This window comes from Canis lupus, chromosome 8, assembly GCF_011100685.1.
Source record: "Canis lupus familiaris isolate Mischka breed German Shepherd chromosome 8, alternate assembly UU_Cfam_GSD_1.0, whole genome shotgun sequence".
NCBI classification, from domain to species: Eukaryota; Metazoa; Chordata; class Mammalia; order Carnivora; family Canidae; genus Canis; species Canis lupus.
In genome coordinates this window covers 59,618,242-59,635,633 of record NC_049229.1, presented here as the reverse complement: position 1 = coordinate 59,635,633, position 17,392 = coordinate 59,618,242, and the positions used below count along the sequence as shown (strand labels likewise).

The window sequence follows — 17,392 nt, the reverse complement described above, 5'->3', positions numbered from 1 at the left end:
ACTTAAAGAAATGTAGCTTTTCTTTTTTTCATTGTCAACAGGAAAGGAGGCAAAACTGAAAAAGAACAAAGACCATTATTTGTGGTGTCAGAATTGCAACTTAGGGAGCACAGATTCTGAAGTAACCAAAAAAAGTGTCCTGCTTCTGCGGGGAGGGCAAGGGATAATTACATGATGTAGATAAAGAAGAGAAAAGGAAGCACTGCTAATTTGGGGCTGACCATTTAAGCCATTTCTGATTACTATCTCATTGATTATTTTATTGTTCCTGGAACGTATTAACTTTAGGGTCCTCATATGACCTGAATGCCAGTTGTTCTGCTGAAATATTAGGAGCAACTACTTATAAAACTGTTGCCACCTCTGGCCCAGTTCAGGAGTTCATCAGTTGCAAAGGAAAATGGAGCTTGAAAATGGAGTCTCTTTTGGCCAGAAATTTTGTACAGTTTTACATCTTATATCAGAATATCTAGTGTATAGCCTCACTGTTATTTTCTTTGGAATGCCTATTACATTGGAATGTTCTATATGTTTCTACCTGTTATTAGCAAATAGGTAGCAACTAACATTTGCCAAGTGTGCTTTTTCTTTAAAGATTTTTGATTTATTCATTTGAGAGAGAGAAAGGCAGAGAGAGAACATAAGCAGGGGGGAAAGGGAGAATGAGAAGGAGAAGCAGAAGCAGACTTCCCACAGAGCAGGGAGCCCCATGTGGGACTTCATCCCAGCACCTGGAGATCATGACCTGAGGTGAAGGCAGATGCTTAACGCCACCTAGACACTCCTGCTCCTGTGTTTTATTGGGTTGCTTTTCCTAGTTATTTATCTCCCTTTCGTTCTTACTAGCCCCCTTATGAGGTAACTACTATTGTTGCTGTTTTTCAGGAAAGGATAAAGTGAGACTAATAACCCTTCTGTCCCTGGGAAACTAGTGGCAGTTTTAACTTTTCAGGTGGAGGTATTCTCTGGTTTATTTTCAGTTCCATTTGACTTGTGTTTCCTCTAAGAAACATAGTTTTGTGGTTATATTTTGTTTCAGTTCTTAAAAGAATTTCTTTAAGTGTATTATGTTTTTAGGTGGGTAATATCCACTAAATTTCTTTCATTTATTTATTCATTAATTCTACCAACAAGTATTAACTCAACACCAGGTTTGTCAGGCATTCCATATATGCTTAGAAGACGATACAAAATACTGATGCTGCCCAAAGGAATTCCCATTTGAGGGCTATAGAGCTCTGTATGGACAACTAAAAGAGCAGTCATCATTTCTCTAGCAGAATAATGACCATGCAGCATTGTTAGAAGGGGCAGGGAGGAGATGACCCTTCTGCCTGGGTGGATTAGGGCAGGTGACATGTGGTTGGAATCTTCAAGATGGGATGGTTAGGAACTCCCCTTGTTGCTAGGGCAGGGGCAGGACACCGCAAAGAAATGATGATTAAATGTAAAGGGATTGGGGGGAAGTGCAAGAGTGAAAGAGTAGACAAGGGGGGACTGAGCCTTGAGTAGGCTGATGTGTTCACTAGGGGAACAGCACACTTTCATGTGTAGCTGTGGGACTTGATGGGGTGGCTTGCAGCCAGGGCTGGGTAAGTCAGAGTCACCTTACCTCCAGGCTGCATGCATTATCAGTGAAGTGGTGAGAGTGTGGTGGAGGGGGCATTGTGGGGCTGTGGGAAGTGGGGCAGCAGAGCTGGTATACGATGGAAGCACAGGGTTGGTGTGGAACGTGTGGCTTCTTTGAGCACAAGGCTGATGAGAGCAGCAAGAGCCCAGAGTGGAAGCCAAGTTAATGCATGCGCTCTGTGTGACCCCAAGGCTGGGCACGGCCTCATGATAGGGTCTCAACAGTGAAGATGAGGAGCTTGTATCTACCCAGATGTGACATTTCACAGCTTATTTTTTTTCCCCTGTGATTACACATGTGCCTCTGTAGTTGTGTTCATTTGAAGGAACCATAGAATCTGGTTAGTCTGGTTTCCTTTTTCTTTTAAACTATGCAGCTGTGGTGGTAGTTTTTTTATATTTTTACTATTATGAATCTGTTTTTGATTCCCTTAAAGTTAGAGGGAAAATCCCTTGAAAGGATTTTTACCTCTTTTTTTTTTTTTTTTTTTTTACATTCCTATGAAGTAGATTATCTTCATAATAATGCCTTTTATTTTCCATAGAAGGCATGTTTCTATTGAGGAAATAATATTGATAGTATTATCCAAGATGCTGATTTTCAAAGATACTTCAGCTATTGTGGTTGTAATTCAATAGCTAAAGTCTCGTTTGTAAACTTTCCTGCGTTCTGTTTATCTCTCCTAAAGGTGTTAAGAAGAATGCTGAACTATCAAGGTCTTGATCGAGTGAAAATCATAGCGAGTGACAATCTCTGGGAGCCCATTTCTGCTTCTATGTTGCTTGACTCTGAGCTTTTGAAAGTGATTGATGTTATAGGGTAAGAAAGATTTTCCTAAAAAAAAAAAAAAAAAAAAAAGAAAGATTTTGCTTTGAAAGATTAACAATTTCTGATTGCTGGCTTTCCATACTTGACTATACCTTTGTTTTTGCTTTACCTTCCCACTTGATCACATTTTCAGAGGCAGCTTTCTTGTATTTATATAACTAAAGCATGTATGACTGATGTTTCATTCCTTCCTCTTTGAAAAGTATGTACAGTTGACCCTTGAACAGCACAGGTATGAACTAAGCCAGTCCACTTATGTGTGGAATTTTTATGATACTGTATAAATGTATTTTTCTTCCTTGTGATTTTCTTGATAATATTTTCTTTTCTCTAGCTTCCTTTATTGTAAGAATATAGTATATAATACATAGAACAAACAAAATATGTGTTAATCAGTTGTTTATATTGTCAGTCTTTTCTGGTCAACAGGCTATTTATTAGTAGTTAAGTTTTTGGGGAGTCCAAGAATATATTCAGGTTGTCAAATGCACGTGGTTGGGGGGTTGGCATATTGTTAAAGGGTCGCCTGTACTTTGGGATCTTTTTATGCCAATGAAATGTATTGGTGCTTTTCAAAAATTATGTTAACCTTTGGAGTAATAAAACATGACTTTGCTTAGATTAAGGGACAGGGTAGTTAAATTTTGGAAATTACAAAAGGCACACCTCCCAGGTTGGGAATTATTCTGTAAATGAACACTTATGTAAATGGTATGGCATGGTCACTGACCATGGCTTTTGTCATGTTTCCTTAGCAGCGTGGCTTTGACCCTGCTGTTTAGTCCAGCTCTGCCATTCAGCCTTCCTGAGTTCCAGTAAATTTTTTTTGTCTGATTTTTTTCCAGTTTTAATTGATATAATTGTATATCAATTATTTGAGAAATTTGACTTTTCTCATCTATTTCTCAAATAATTGATATACATTACTCTGTAAGTTTAAGGTATATGCCATGATGACTTAATTTACATAAGAGATGATTACCATGAGATGATTTCCGTGATAGGTTTAGTTAATGTTCATCCTCTCATATAGATACAGTCGAAAGAGAAGGGAAAATAATGTTTCCTTATGATGAGAGCTCTTAGGATCTACTTTCTTACAATTTTATTATATACCACACAGCAGTATTAATTATAGTCATCATGCTGTACATTATATCCTTAGTACTTATTTATCTTATAGCTGGAATTTTGTACCTTTTGACCACTTTCCTCCAGTTCCCCCTTCTTCTACTCCCCACCTAGCAGTATTTTTTAAGTCAATTTTTATTTTGTCTATTGTGATAACATATATAAATGTTTGAAAAATAGAATACACATACACGTGGAATGTGTTTTTTATTCAGTGAAGATTGCTTGGTCAACATGTGCCTTTTTTTTAAGTGAAGCATTTTGAATGTGCACAAAGGAGGCAGAATAATATGAATATCCATGTTCCCATCACTCAACCTCAACTATGACTCCCTGGTTAGTTCTCCATCTGCATACTTATCCATTCTGTCATCTGTTGCCTGAAACTAGGTTCGCCACTTGGTGCCTATGGACCCAAAAGACACAACCAAGCCAAAGAAAAAGAAAAGGAAGGGTTTTACTTGCAACAAGTAAAGGAGAACCCTGGGAATGTTTCCCAAAGCAGTGTTTCCTCGAACAACCAAACTGGGGAAGCTTTAGGCTAAGGGTGCGTATATTCACAAAAGGGCTTTCACAGTGGGGCATTGCATAGAATTGGGGCAGAAGTTATCTTAAGGTGACAGAGTCCAGGTCACGAGGGTCAGCATCATCAATTTTGGTACCTGAGTGCTCAAAACATTTCAGATCCTGCAAAGATAGCTCGAGAGTGTGTGTCAGGTCAATCCTTAATTTTGAACCAGCGCTGCAAGATTTACAAACTGATTTGTTGTTCCCTGATATGATTAGGTTATCTCCTGGCCTGGTAGTGGCAGTTTGTTCTTAAATTTTTTTGTTGCCTTAAAATTGTTATCTGCTAAGATCTGTTCTTCTGCAATTTCAACATATCTCAGGAAGTTCTGCAAGAAATGTGCTTTGGGCAAGTAGTGCCATTCACACATAGATCACAAGATGGCTGGGGGCCTAAGGTGACTTTTCTCATGTCAAGAAAGCTTGGCTTGTCTTTCTTTTTCCAGGGACCCCTAGCTCTATATGCTTACAGTTTCTCTTCTTCCACATTATTTTGAAGCAAATCCCACACATTATATTATTTCTTCCATAAACATTTTCCCATGTATCTTTTAAGATAAGGATTCTTTTTTTTTTTTACCATAAACAATACCGTTATTACATCTAAAAATGTAACAGTTTTTTGATACTATCAAATATCTGTAACTGTCATTTTATAGTTTTATCTGAGTGAATCTAGATCCAGTTTAGATTCATACATTGTGATTTTTTTTTTCATTTCATATTTAATACTTAAGTCCTAAAAATGATAGAAACTGTTTCTCTTTCTTAGTGAAAACAGGTGACTGTAAAAGTAAAAAAATATCAGTGTCCCTTTGATCCCATCCTAGATTTTCCTGCTGTCAGGTGGATCCATCATAAACAGTGAAGGATGTATCTCTGAACTCCAGGTATTTGAAAGTAGAAGACACGATTGCATATATAATAATTAGCAGCACAACCTAAAGAGTTTATCTCACTCTGAACAGCTGTTTCCTCCAGACTCAGGGCCAATATTAAGAGAAAGTCAACATATTTAAAAACAAGATTTAATAATGCTCACAAGAATAGAATTTTCCCCCAAATAGGGAAACTACACATTGTTTCAAAAGGTTATAAATGCAGTGCCTGAAAAATCCATCAGGAAAGCAGCAGGACTAAGAGTCTGTTTTTGGAATGGTCTGCTAGCAAATAGAACAGAAGCAAACTTCTGTTCAAGAAGCATTTCGTCAAGGGAGTATGGGAGGGACAGCACTATTTACATCCCAGTCTGCAACTTCTCCCTTCTCCCACCCTTAGTACCGTCTGTTCATCTTCTTGAACTTCTCATAGTGATAGTCGTCAGTGGCCTTCTCATTAGCAGGATGCTTGCGGTTAGGAGGGGACCGCTCAGGCTCTGGCTTCTCCGTGTCACCCACTCTCAAGGGTCGGGCTTTGGGCTCATCTTTGTTTCTCCGTACGGGGACATTGAGCTCCTTATGATAAAATCGGTTGTGCTGCACATAATTCATGGCTATGTTGGTGGGCACGAAAGATGTCTCACTGTCTTTCTTCTTGTTCTGCTGCTCTGCCAGCAGACGGGCCTTGGCATCCTCCGTGGAAATGATATTTTTTATTTTAGCATCGATGCCCAGGTCCACCTCGGGGATGCCGCTCAGCATCTGGTTGGAGAGCATCTCTTCCGTCTTCTTTGCTGAGGAAACACGGATGTTTTCTGGAAGTTTGTAGAGACAGTCCTCTGCATTCTTCGGCTTGACTTTCTGTTCTTCATGTTCCACAATCCCTTTCCTCTTTTTCAGCTCTGTCTCAATGTACTTCATCATGTCGGCATCCTCATCCCTTCTGTTGGTTTCTGCGGAAAATGACGTCCCCAGATGGAGGTCTTCCTCTTCACTGATCTTATCTTTGCCTCTTTCCTTCAGTTTCTTCATGTCCACCATACCACCTGTCTTCATCTGAAAGGGATCATCCACTAGGGTGGTCTCTTCTTGTACCTTCTCTCCTACCAGCAGGGCCACAGCACTCACCCCGTTGGGCCTCTTCCTCAAGTTTTGCACCTCGCGAGTCTCTTCCAGTTTTAATCGAACCTCCTCTGAGTCCTGCTCATCTTCCTCCGACTCTGAGTCGGCCCGGAGCTGGCGGAAACTCTTGCCGGTGACTGGCATGGTAGCGCCGGCCCCGCGGTCCACCATACATTGTGATTGATGGATATTTAAGTCTCTTCTCATTTTTTGGTTCCTGCCCCATCTTTTTATTCCCTTTCATTTGTCAAAGAAACCGGATGGTTTGTCCTGTAAAGCATCTCATAGTCTGGGAGTTTATAGGTTTCATCCTTGCAGTTTGGTTTAACCTGCCCATCTGTCCTGTTTCATGTTGGAAATTGACAGAGGAATGATTAGTTTAGTTTTAGGCTTGCTCATTTATTTATTTTTGGCAAGAAAAGTAAGATGTATTTAAACGTTTCATATATTGAAATTAGAATATAATTTTTGCCTTTATTTGTTAAAACTTTCATAAATAGCTCAGGTCTTTGAGGTCTTACAAAGTTGTATTGATTTTGAATTTATTTGACTAGGAAAAAATATTTAAATGAAGGTATGGGTTTTGCTGTGTCTTCATGAAAAAGTGTTGGATGTTTAATTCATTTTATCTTTATTGATGTGGGCATCTAATGGCAGCAAATATTTCTTTGAACGCTGCTTTAGCTCGGTTTTTTTATTTTCTCATTTCATTGTGCTGTGATCATTTAATGCTGAATGTATTTAAAATTTTTTTTTCAAAACCTTTCCCAGGAGCTTCTGTCTTATTACATTACAGTATATTTTCTATCACGATATAAGGGTTGAGTGTGTAGTATCTACCTTAGTGATTGCGTTGTTTAGGTATCCTGTATCCTAATTAGTTTGTTCACTGGAACTATCCAGGGTTTCTGAGACCATGAATTTCCTCTCACTAGTGGGTTTCAGTTTCATGCAGTTTGTGCTTTTGAAAGTTGCTCATAGATATTAATGTCTTATCTTCATTGTTATTTTGTGACTGTTGACTTTAGAAAATGTCATTCTTTGCCTCATTATGCTTCTTGGTATGAATTCTGCTTTGCCTGTGACTGAGATAGAGACTTCTGTTTTCTTTTCATTTATATTTGCCTGATCTTTGCCCACATTTTCATTCTTTACTTCTCGAGGTCATTTTGTTCTAGGTGTGTTGCTTGCATATAGCATAGATTTAGGTTTTGCTTTTTTCACTGCTCTAAAAATCTTCAGATTTCAATGATTGATTTAAACTCATTTATACTTAACAATATAACTGAAACCATATATACTTAATGATATAATGATAAACTCTATTCTGTATTGTTATTTAATCATTTACACTATATATATACTAATATACTAATATGTTGGTATATGATTTGTTTTCTTTGCTCTTTTTAAGGAGGTATCTTTTTTGTTATTTAGCAAGGTTTGATTTTTGGTTCTACTGATTGCATTTATACGATACTTCTATACCAGTCATTCTCAGCTGGGTATAATTTTGCCCCCCAGGGGACATTTGGTAATGCCTGGAAATATTTATGATTGATACTGGCATGGTAGGTGGAGGCCAGAGATGTTTCTAAATACCCTTCCCACAGGATAACTTCCCCACAATAAATAATGAATTATTCAGCCAAGATGTCCACAGTGAAGTTGAGAAACTGTTTATACTAATACTCTTAGTTCTTTTTCTGTTTAGTTTTTATGTATCATTTTATTATAAGCAATGTGAAACTTATTTCATAACTTCCTCTTTCTTGCTCCTACAATGGAATTTTAATTACCCGAATTTCTTAATCTTAATCTTTGCATTCTTACATGACCTTAAGCTTCTACTATCTTGATTTGTCAGCTGCAAGCTGTAACCTTTAACTCCCAGGCAATTGGCAAACTTCGTTTACATTTCATTTTCTTTCCTCCTCCTCCGATTTTGCATTTGCCGTATTAGTTACACATTATCAGAACACACAACATTTATGTACTAAATTACTCTGTTAGTCTAGTACTACCATTAAGCATATGCAGTGTTCACCTTCAAGTCTTTTGCTGGTTTCTTCTTTAGATTCTTGGGTGTCAGGGCTTAATATTTACCATATTTTTCAGGAAGTGCTAATGGGGGCGATATTTCTTGATCTCTTACATGTTTATTGACTCTTTATCTGTGGCCTTTATACTTGAAGGACAGTTTGGCTACATAAAAACTCTCTGACTCACATATTCTTAATCCTTTAACATCATAAAATTTACTCCATTGGTTACTTAAAATGTTGCTGCTAGGAATTCTGATGCCAGACTTCTTTTCTTTCTTTTTTTTGTTCTTTCCCCCTTCGTGGACCTCTCACTTAACCTCATGCAGAAGAAGCTGCTGGTGGTCTACCCAAACCTATCCTATTCTTTGTGGGCTCAAGGCAAGACTCTCTGCATTCTTTGGAGTTAAGATATATCAATACAGTTAAGTTCCTGGTGATGAAATGAGAGCACAACTGATAAGTAACACCTGAGAGTTTATACTCTAGGATCCTAGGTACATTATCTTCTACCCCTTTTCCTTCCTACTGGCTAGAATCGGAGGCCTCCATTTGACCAAAGAGCAGATTTAAGAGCTGCTTCCACCAACCTTAACTCTCAACTTGGGTAATTATATAGAAGTAAAATAAACTCTTTTTCTTTAAACCACTATGTTCTCTGTAGTCTGAGGCCTCTAAACAATATTTCTTATTTTTGTGCAGACATTCTATTTTGTTCCTGGAATTCCATATCTTTGCAGAATGGAGATAATAAAAAAACCTTGTATTTGTCAATGGAACTATCTATAAGAATAGCAAATATTCTTTTGTAGATGTGCTTATTTTATGTTCCAGTATAATGAATTAGTTCTATTTCCATGGTGGGATAATTGTAATTATAGCCTGGCCTCCTGGATCACTAACTATGTCAGACATCTCCATCTCTAGCTTCCATGTGTTAGGATATCATTTAAATTATTCTAATTGTTTTCATGTGGTTTAAACAAGATAGATGCTTATTTCTTGAGAAAAGTGCAGAACAGTATATGGGAGGATAGAGCGACTCTGTTCTATAAGTGCTCTTCGGTCTTGTGGTTCTGCCATTCTAGAGTGTATTATCCTTGTTTAGACTTCTTTTTTCTTCGTTATAAATTCCTGTATATCCAAAGAATATTTTTCCTTAACTTTAAAGCTTAGTAGTTGTACACTATTTACCATTGCCAGGTATATAGCATATGCCTTTTCAATATCTGTATTTAAGTGTTTTCTAATTTCAATAAGATTTATTTAAATTTTAACTTAAATAATTATTCTACTCCATTACTTTGGTTTTCTTTTTAGGAGACCCAGTTATGCATTTTGGATCTTGTTTGAATATTGCCTTTATTCTGTATTTTTCTCAAACCATCTTTATTTCTTTATTTCTGTTTGGTTCTCTAATTTTATCCTCTATTTTCCTCATTGTGTTTTCCATAGTATCTATCCTATCTTGTGTTTCTTTTTCTTGTCTTCATTTCTAAAATGTGTTTTTTTCTGATAATTCTATAATTCTCTCATTTTAGTTTTATATACCTCTGTTGTCTAAAAATTGTTAAAATTTTGTTAAAATTTTTTAACAAAGTATAACATACACACATACACTCATACATAAAAGTACATAAATCATAAGAATATGGCATAATGAATTGTCACAAAGTGAATGTACCTACATAACCACCACTGAGGTCAAGAAATAAAAAATTATCAGTATCTTAGCAGCTCTTCCCTTGGAAATCTTTCTAATCATTAGCTTCTCCCCTGGTCCCAAAGGCAACTACTGATGTTAGCCCTAACACCATAAACTAATTATGCTTGTTTAAAAACTTTATTAAGAGGGCATGTGATGTGATGAACACTGGGTGTTATGTGCAGCTGATGAACTACTGAACTCTATCTGAAACTAGTGATGTACTATATGTTGGCTAATTGATTTTAAATTAAAAAAAAAAACCTTTATTTTATTTCAGTGGCATCTTAGAGTATCTATTATTTTGGTCAACATTGTAGTTTTAAGATTAACTCATATTGCCAGGTAGAGACTTGGTTCATTTTAATTGCTCTTTTGCATTCAGTTGTAGGAATGTGGCATGATTTTTCTATCTGTTCTTTGTCAACAGTCATTTGAATTGTTTCCAAATTTAGGCTATTGTGGTATAATGAGATTTTGTTCAGGTATTATTTTTTGGCTGCCAACTCCGTTGGAAGAGTGGATCTCTCTGCCCCATTAATGTTGTACTTGGCCTGCACCGTGTAAGTTCTTATTTTGCAGTCACAGGGCTTTCTGGGTTCTGCTCCTTCTGGGCCCTGTTCTCCCTACTGCCTGAATGTTGTCTCTCCCTCACCCTGAGTGTTCCTGCCTTAATCAATTTGGATTCTCATCAAGTAGCTTATTCTCATAGGGAGGCTCTCCCACTCCAGACAGGATTGTTTGCTACCTATTACTGAAATTGCTAAGGGTTTAAACCTGTATTGTCCAGTCTGGTAGCCACTAGCCACGGTTAACTATGCGACATTGAAATGTGGCTCATTTGAATTTAGGTGTGTTGTATGTAAAATAAACCTTGGCTTTTAAAGATTTGATATTTTTAAAAATGTAAAATACTATTCATAATTTTTTAGGTTGATTGCATGTTGAATGACAATATTTGGTGAATATTGGGTTAAAGTATATCAGGAAAATTTCCCTTTTGCTTTTTTTAAATGCAGCTGCTACAAAACTTCAAATTATACACATATTGCTCACCTCATATTTCTTTTGGTTTAAACTGTCAACAGTATTAGATCTCTTAATGAATTCACTGTTTTCCATTCACCCCCAACTTTATTCACCCCCAACTGAATGACTTCAGCCTGTGAAGATATTCCCAGTTTCACCCACTGTTCTCTTATGCTTTCACTCAGAGTAACTGCCTGCTGGTCCCATTTCCCTTCCAGTTTCCACATCATATCTGGTGATCCTGGGCTAGTTCTGATGCTTCAAGAAGACTCCTGGGTATTCCATCACCTAGTCTTGATGAGGATATTGTCTGTAGGTTTTCCCTTTCCTGTATTTAGTAGATCTGTGTGGTTTTAAGAGGAATATTGGTGATTGTCAGAAACTGGGTTGCTACCATGATCCACTTTGTCCTTAAGTGCTAATTTTCTTTTATTATGAACATGTTCCTCTGTTAGGATAACTTTGGTTACTTTCAATAATCTTAATTTAATTTGTCATTTAAATTTGGAGAATCATGCTGTAAAATGATAGGTTTTGTCTAGTTATACATATATAAAAAATTATATTCTTAAGGAGCCTTTGCATTTTTTGTTGAATTAGTGGTGGGACTGGACATTGAGAGAGATCCAGATTTTAGTGTCAGTTTTACCCTTCTTTGCTCAGATCATTTAATAATCACTCAGTTTTAACATAACAGTTAATGTTTTCTGAATGAGGGACATAATGCCTGTTTATGTAACTTTAAAAGGGATATTTTTTCAGATTATAAAAATAATCCATGATTATAGCAAATTTGGAAAATGTAGAAATCTATTAAGATAGAACTTACTCAGAATCCTAACATCTAGAGATCATTAGTAACACAATAGCATATTACTTTCCAGGCTTTTCCTTGAAAAAAAAAAAAACAGATTTATTTATTTATGTGAGAGAGAGACACACACACACACACACACACACACACAGGGGCAGGGAGGGGCAGAAGGAGAGGGAGAAAGAGTATCAAGCTGACTCTGGGCTGAGTGCAGAGCCTATCATGGGCTTGATCCCACAATCCTGAGGTCACAACCTGAGCCAAAACTGAGAGTTGCACGCTTAACTATTCTACCCCGGTGTCCCCAGGCAAAGTTTACTTTTTTCTACAAGTATATTTTGAGCAGAGATACACCAAGCATACATTTGTCTGAGTAACAGCTGGATGAGTCTTAATATTAGTATGTGGCTGAATATCATGATCATAGAATGAAGTTCTTGGATATAAGAATGAATCTAAAATGGAAAAATTTTAAAAATATTGTTACAAAGATTAGTAACAGACTTCACATGTTGGACACTGTAGTGCCAGAGTAATAATTTTTTAACCCTGTTAGGTGTTAGCTTGCTTTGAGGTCTCTGTAGTGTATGTTTACACTACTGAATTAGAGGCCTATTTTTAGCTGAGTTCAGTGATGCTACAACATCTTGATGGTGCCTCATTTTTCTCAAATACTTCTTTTTTATGTCCTCTATTATGGGTTTCATATTTTTTCTTTCTCATGAAATCCTGAAATGCCAGATTGATGCTGTGCCCTAATTCATCTTCATGAGGTACAATGAATTCCCAAAGTAGGACTTTTTCTTTAAAGATTCATGACCTAAGTGGGATTAAATAATTAAAAACCAAAATAGGTCATCATAATCATTGTTTTAAAGATTTTATCTATTTATTTGAGAGAGAAAGAGAGAGCGAGTGAGCATGAACAGGGTGAGGGGCAGAGGGAGAAGCTGACTCCCCACTGAGCAGGGAGCCCAAAGTGGGGCTCCATCCTAGGAACCTAGGATCCTGACCTGAGCTGAAGGCAGACGCTTAACCTACTGAGTCACCCAGGCGCCCCATAAATAATTGTTTTTTTTTTTTTTTTTCATTTATTTATGATAGTCACACAGAGAGAGAGAGAGAGAGAGGCAGAGACATAGGCAGAGGGAGAAGCAGGCTCCATGCACCGGGAGCCTGACGTGGGATTCGATCCCGGATCTCCAGGATCGCGCCCTGGGCCAAAGGCAGGTGCTAAACCGCTGCGCCACCCAGGGATCCCAAATAATTGTTTTAATGTAATGAATACTATGACACCAAACTGCAAAGTTTGGAGTTATGATGTAATCCAGTCCCCATCGTTCTGCTTGTATTGTTATTAAAATTTTTGTAAATAATTGTGTCTTAGAAAGTATACACTCGTGTTCCTAAAGTTACTTAGCTAATGTACTCTCTTATTCCTGTGTTAACTGTCCATCTATTTTCTATTTCACATTAGAAATTTCTTAAAAACTGTCAGTAACTTCTAAAATCATAAAAAAAGACAAAAAATCATCACTGAGGTAGTGTTTTACTATTAGAATAATAAATATACATTTATACTTTGACTTTTCTTAAATAATGGTATAATGTAGGAGTTCTCAACCTTTGTACTTTTGATATTTTCACTGGATAATCTTTGGTGAGGACCTGCCTTTTGCATTGTAGGATGTTTGGAAGCCTCTCTGGCCTCTGCTCACTCACTGGATGCCAGTAGCAAATCCTGCCTTAACCCAGAGTTAACCACTACTGCTTTGGGATAGTGATTTGTAGTTAACCAAGGTAGTTTCTTCTTTTTACTCAAGGAAGAACTCTCTGGGTTTTTGGTTTTTTGACTTTTTGTTTTTGCCTGGGAATAAATACCAAGCTGTCTTTCTCTGTGTCTACTCAGGGGTAGGTAGGAGTGGGGGAGCAAATACTACTTTATATAATAGATTCATTAGTCTTATTTTTGGCTTCCTTCATACTCCTTCTTTTCTACTGTCTGAGCTCTCTGCTTCCCCTGGAAAGTCTGAATTCTGTCTCCTAGGGTGTTCTAGGCTGTGGCCTTCTCTGCCATCTCCAACTGTCAGTGTGCTTCCATCCATTTTATGGTTTCTGGAAACAGAAATCTCATCCACTGATGATCTTCCTTCCTATTTTGTGTGTTGGTATATGTAGGCTTATTGCATCTTAACGGGCATCCTGAGACAAGAATGGGAAGCAGAAGCTTCTAGTTGGTGTGACATCTACCCACAAGCTGCCCATTGTTTCAAAATAGAAAACACTGGTGAAGATATACGTGTTTATTGACTCAACAAATAGATAAAAGTGGCACGTCTGCCTTTTCCTATTTCCACCCTTTGTTTTCCTAGAGCTCATTATCCTGGGACCCATACAGTAAAGGATGCGAAGTTGACTAAGAAGAAACTTTGGTCTTCTGAAGATTTTAGCACTTTAAATAGTGATGTGGGTGCAGGCTGCTTGGGCCGCATATTGAACCAGAATTATGTCAATGGCTACATGACTGCGTAAGTTACTGAAAACTTTTGAAGGTTTTTATTTTTTTTCTTAAAAGCTTTGAGAAGCTTTAACTGTAATTAGATTCAGATTTGCTTTCTAAAACAATAATAAATAGAACAAGAGTAAGCCAATATGTATTTTTGTGATGTTAATGTGAACTGATACATTCTTTTTTTATAGTCTTTGTTCTTTTTCTTCCCTTTTTAAAAGAAAAGGGAATCATGGAGAGTTTGGTTCTAATAACTTAATTTGGTATTAAAAGTAATGCATACTCATGACAGAGAATTTAGTAACTGCCTATACATACAAAGAAGGAAACAAAATCACCCATATTTTTGCCATCTAGGGGTAACAATCCCTAAAAATATTGGTGTGTGTCCTCCCATTTATATTTATATGCATAAAATTTTAATATAGAATCAAGATCATACTATATAATGTTTAGTAAATAAGCTGCTTTTCACTTAAGATATTATGAACTTTTTTTCATATTTAAGTGTACTTATTTTTCATCATTTTTAGTGCTTATGTATATTGTTACATAGAACTTGGTTTCCCAAACTTGCCTTGTCTCAAGAAGCACCTGAGACACTTGTTGTATTGATTCCTTGGCAGCTGTCCAGATCTGCTGAATCTTCAGAAGGCTGTGGAGACTCAGGTGGTGTTATCAGTGCCCCAGCTGATTCTGATGCCACACAAGTTTGGGAAGCACTGATGTAGAAAATGTGTTATATTTCATTGAGTGTTCTTCTCTTCCAGAAATGGAGGTTGCTTCTATTTTAAGTTAACAGCTTTGTATACGTTGAAATGATCAGTTGTATACAGATATCTTTGTACACATCTAGAATTATTTCCTTAGGGTATATTCTTAACGGGAATATGTATCTGAGTTTGAGGTATATTTTAAAGACCTCTGTGTCTATAACAAAATGCCCATCAGGTAGTTTTGGTTTATTCTTCTATCTCTGGCCAGATAAGATACTATGCATCTTATAAACCAGGGGTAAAATCATAGGAACTCTTAAAGTTTTCACTGGTAGAAAGGAGTTTTGAAAATTGGAGCTATTGGGCAGCCCGGGTGGCTCAGTGGTTTAGCGCCATCTTCAGCCCAGGGTGTGGTCCTGGAGACTCGGGATTGAGTCCCACGTGGGGTTCTCTGCATGGAGCCTGCTTCTCCCTCTGCCTGTGTCTCTACTTTTCTCTCTCTTTCTCTCTCTCTTCTGTGTCTCTCATGAATAAATGAATAAAATCTTTTTTAAAAGATTTTAAAGATTTTATTATTTCTATGCTGTGTTGTCAGAATTGGATGGCTTTGATTTTTCCTAAGACAGTCATTTTATGTTGGGTGAAGACTTGTAAGAAAAAGTGAATTCTGTGGGTAAGCTCTGGGTTTTTGTTATTTTTTTAAGCTGTGAGAAACCAAGCAGTCCTAGGGTCCAGAGCTTTCCTTTTCCCCTTGGGTGTTCCTGTAAATCACAGAGTCACTATTTCAGGGTTCAGTATAGAACCCTGAATTCTGAAAGAATATAGAATTCTGAAAGAATGGGCTAAAATGCAGACCAGCAAGTTGCCCCATTAGTAGATGAGACAGACCGTGTTCTATATACTTCATAGGCATTAATGCAGTGACTCCTGACAATAATCACGTGAGCTAGGTTCAGTTATTATCCTCGTTTTACAGATGAGGAAACTGAGGTCCAGAGAGGTTAAGTGGTGGAACCATGATTTGAATGCAGGCAGTCTGACTCTAAGAGTTCTCAATTAAAAACTTTGCAGCAGCTCAGAGTCCAGTTCATAAACTTATGTCATGAAACTGGGGCATTAAGAAGGCTGACTGTCAAAAGGAAAGCAGGTATGGATAAAGCCTTTATTTGTATATGACGCAAATCTGTGGCATGTCTGGTACTGGTAGGGCTACACCACTGTTCAGCAAAAATTATATACCCCATATACATTTGTGTTTTTTAATTACGCAATTCACCATTAGAAATACCTAGATGGATCTAGTGTTAGAGTTTTCAAAATGTGAACGAACTTGGGTGACTTAACATTTTCTTGTTTTGGGTGGTCATCTTTTGGTCCTTTACATCTACTAATGTAAATTCTAATAAGGTTTGTTTATTTATTTACTATAGTTTTCTAGACATTTACATTTTGATCACAAGCTGTTTGGTATTTCTCTTTTATCATGCCAACCTTTTAGCACAATTGCTTGGAATTTGGTGGCTAGTTACTATGAACAGTTGCCTTATGGACGATGTGGATTGATGACTGCTCAGGAGCCATGGAGTGGGCACTATGTAGTAGAGTCTCCTATCTGGGTATCAGGTATGGTTCAGATTCCATCTCTCACTCTTCAAATTTCTCTCTAGGAGAAAAATGCAGAAAACAAGAGGGGATTATACTATGTGTGTATGCGTGTCCAAGTGCATGTATATGTGTGTCGTATGTAAGTTCCAAGTTTGTGTCTCTGTTGTAAGCAAGATTTGCCATAGTGTTCCATAAGAGCCTTTTGGGTAAACTAGATACTTTCTGAATGGAATGAATTCCATTCTTGGTTATTCTAAGAGCGGGCTCTTAGAAAAGAAAGGGAAAGAGGGAAGAGAGTAGGGAGAAGGATTATTGTCTCGTGATGTTTGATAAATGTATAATTTTAAATTATACTTGTTATTAAAATGATATATTTGTAAAGATTTATTACAATTCAAGAATATCTACAAGTCTTAACATTAGTCTTGGAGACATTTTATTTTTTTATATTAATATAGGTATGTTGAGAATAGTGTACTAACAAAATCAAATGAATTATTAAATGAATAAGGAAATGTAAAAGCTATGTGAAATGTTGTAGCTTTATAGGTGATGCATATTGTTACAGATAATTTTAAGAAAAATATAAAATCATGACTCCATACACATAAAAATGAACACATGTTGAAGAGTTTATATTACTCATGATACGTAGGAATGAGGCAGGTGAATCAACCACCTCAAAGGAAAAATCAGAACAGTACAAATTTATTTAGAGTAAAGGGATGTGAGATAAATTGCAAATGGAGAGAGATTGGGTTTCCCATAGCAGGGAGGGGAGGAAATCAATTAAATCCTTACCAGATAGGAGATAAT

At 36.9% G+C, this 17,392-nt stretch overlaps 1 protein-coding gene and 1 pseudogene across 1 annotated transcript in view; one reads left to right on the top strand and one right to left on the bottom strand.

The window, feature by feature from the left end:
• Nucleotides 1–17,392, top strand: part of GALC (galactosylceramidase) — a 57,024-nt gene that overhangs the window by 16,057 nt on the left and 23,575 nt on the right. The window contains 3 exon segments of the mRNA NM_001003238.1: nucleotides 2,319–2,449; nucleotides 14,119–14,274; nucleotides 16,470–16,594. Of these exon segments, the coding sequence (NP_001003238.1) occupies nucleotides 2,319–2,449; nucleotides 14,119–14,274; nucleotides 16,470–16,594 (412 nt within the window).
• On the bottom strand, nucleotides 5,169–6,301 carry LOC610833 (annotated as a pseudogene).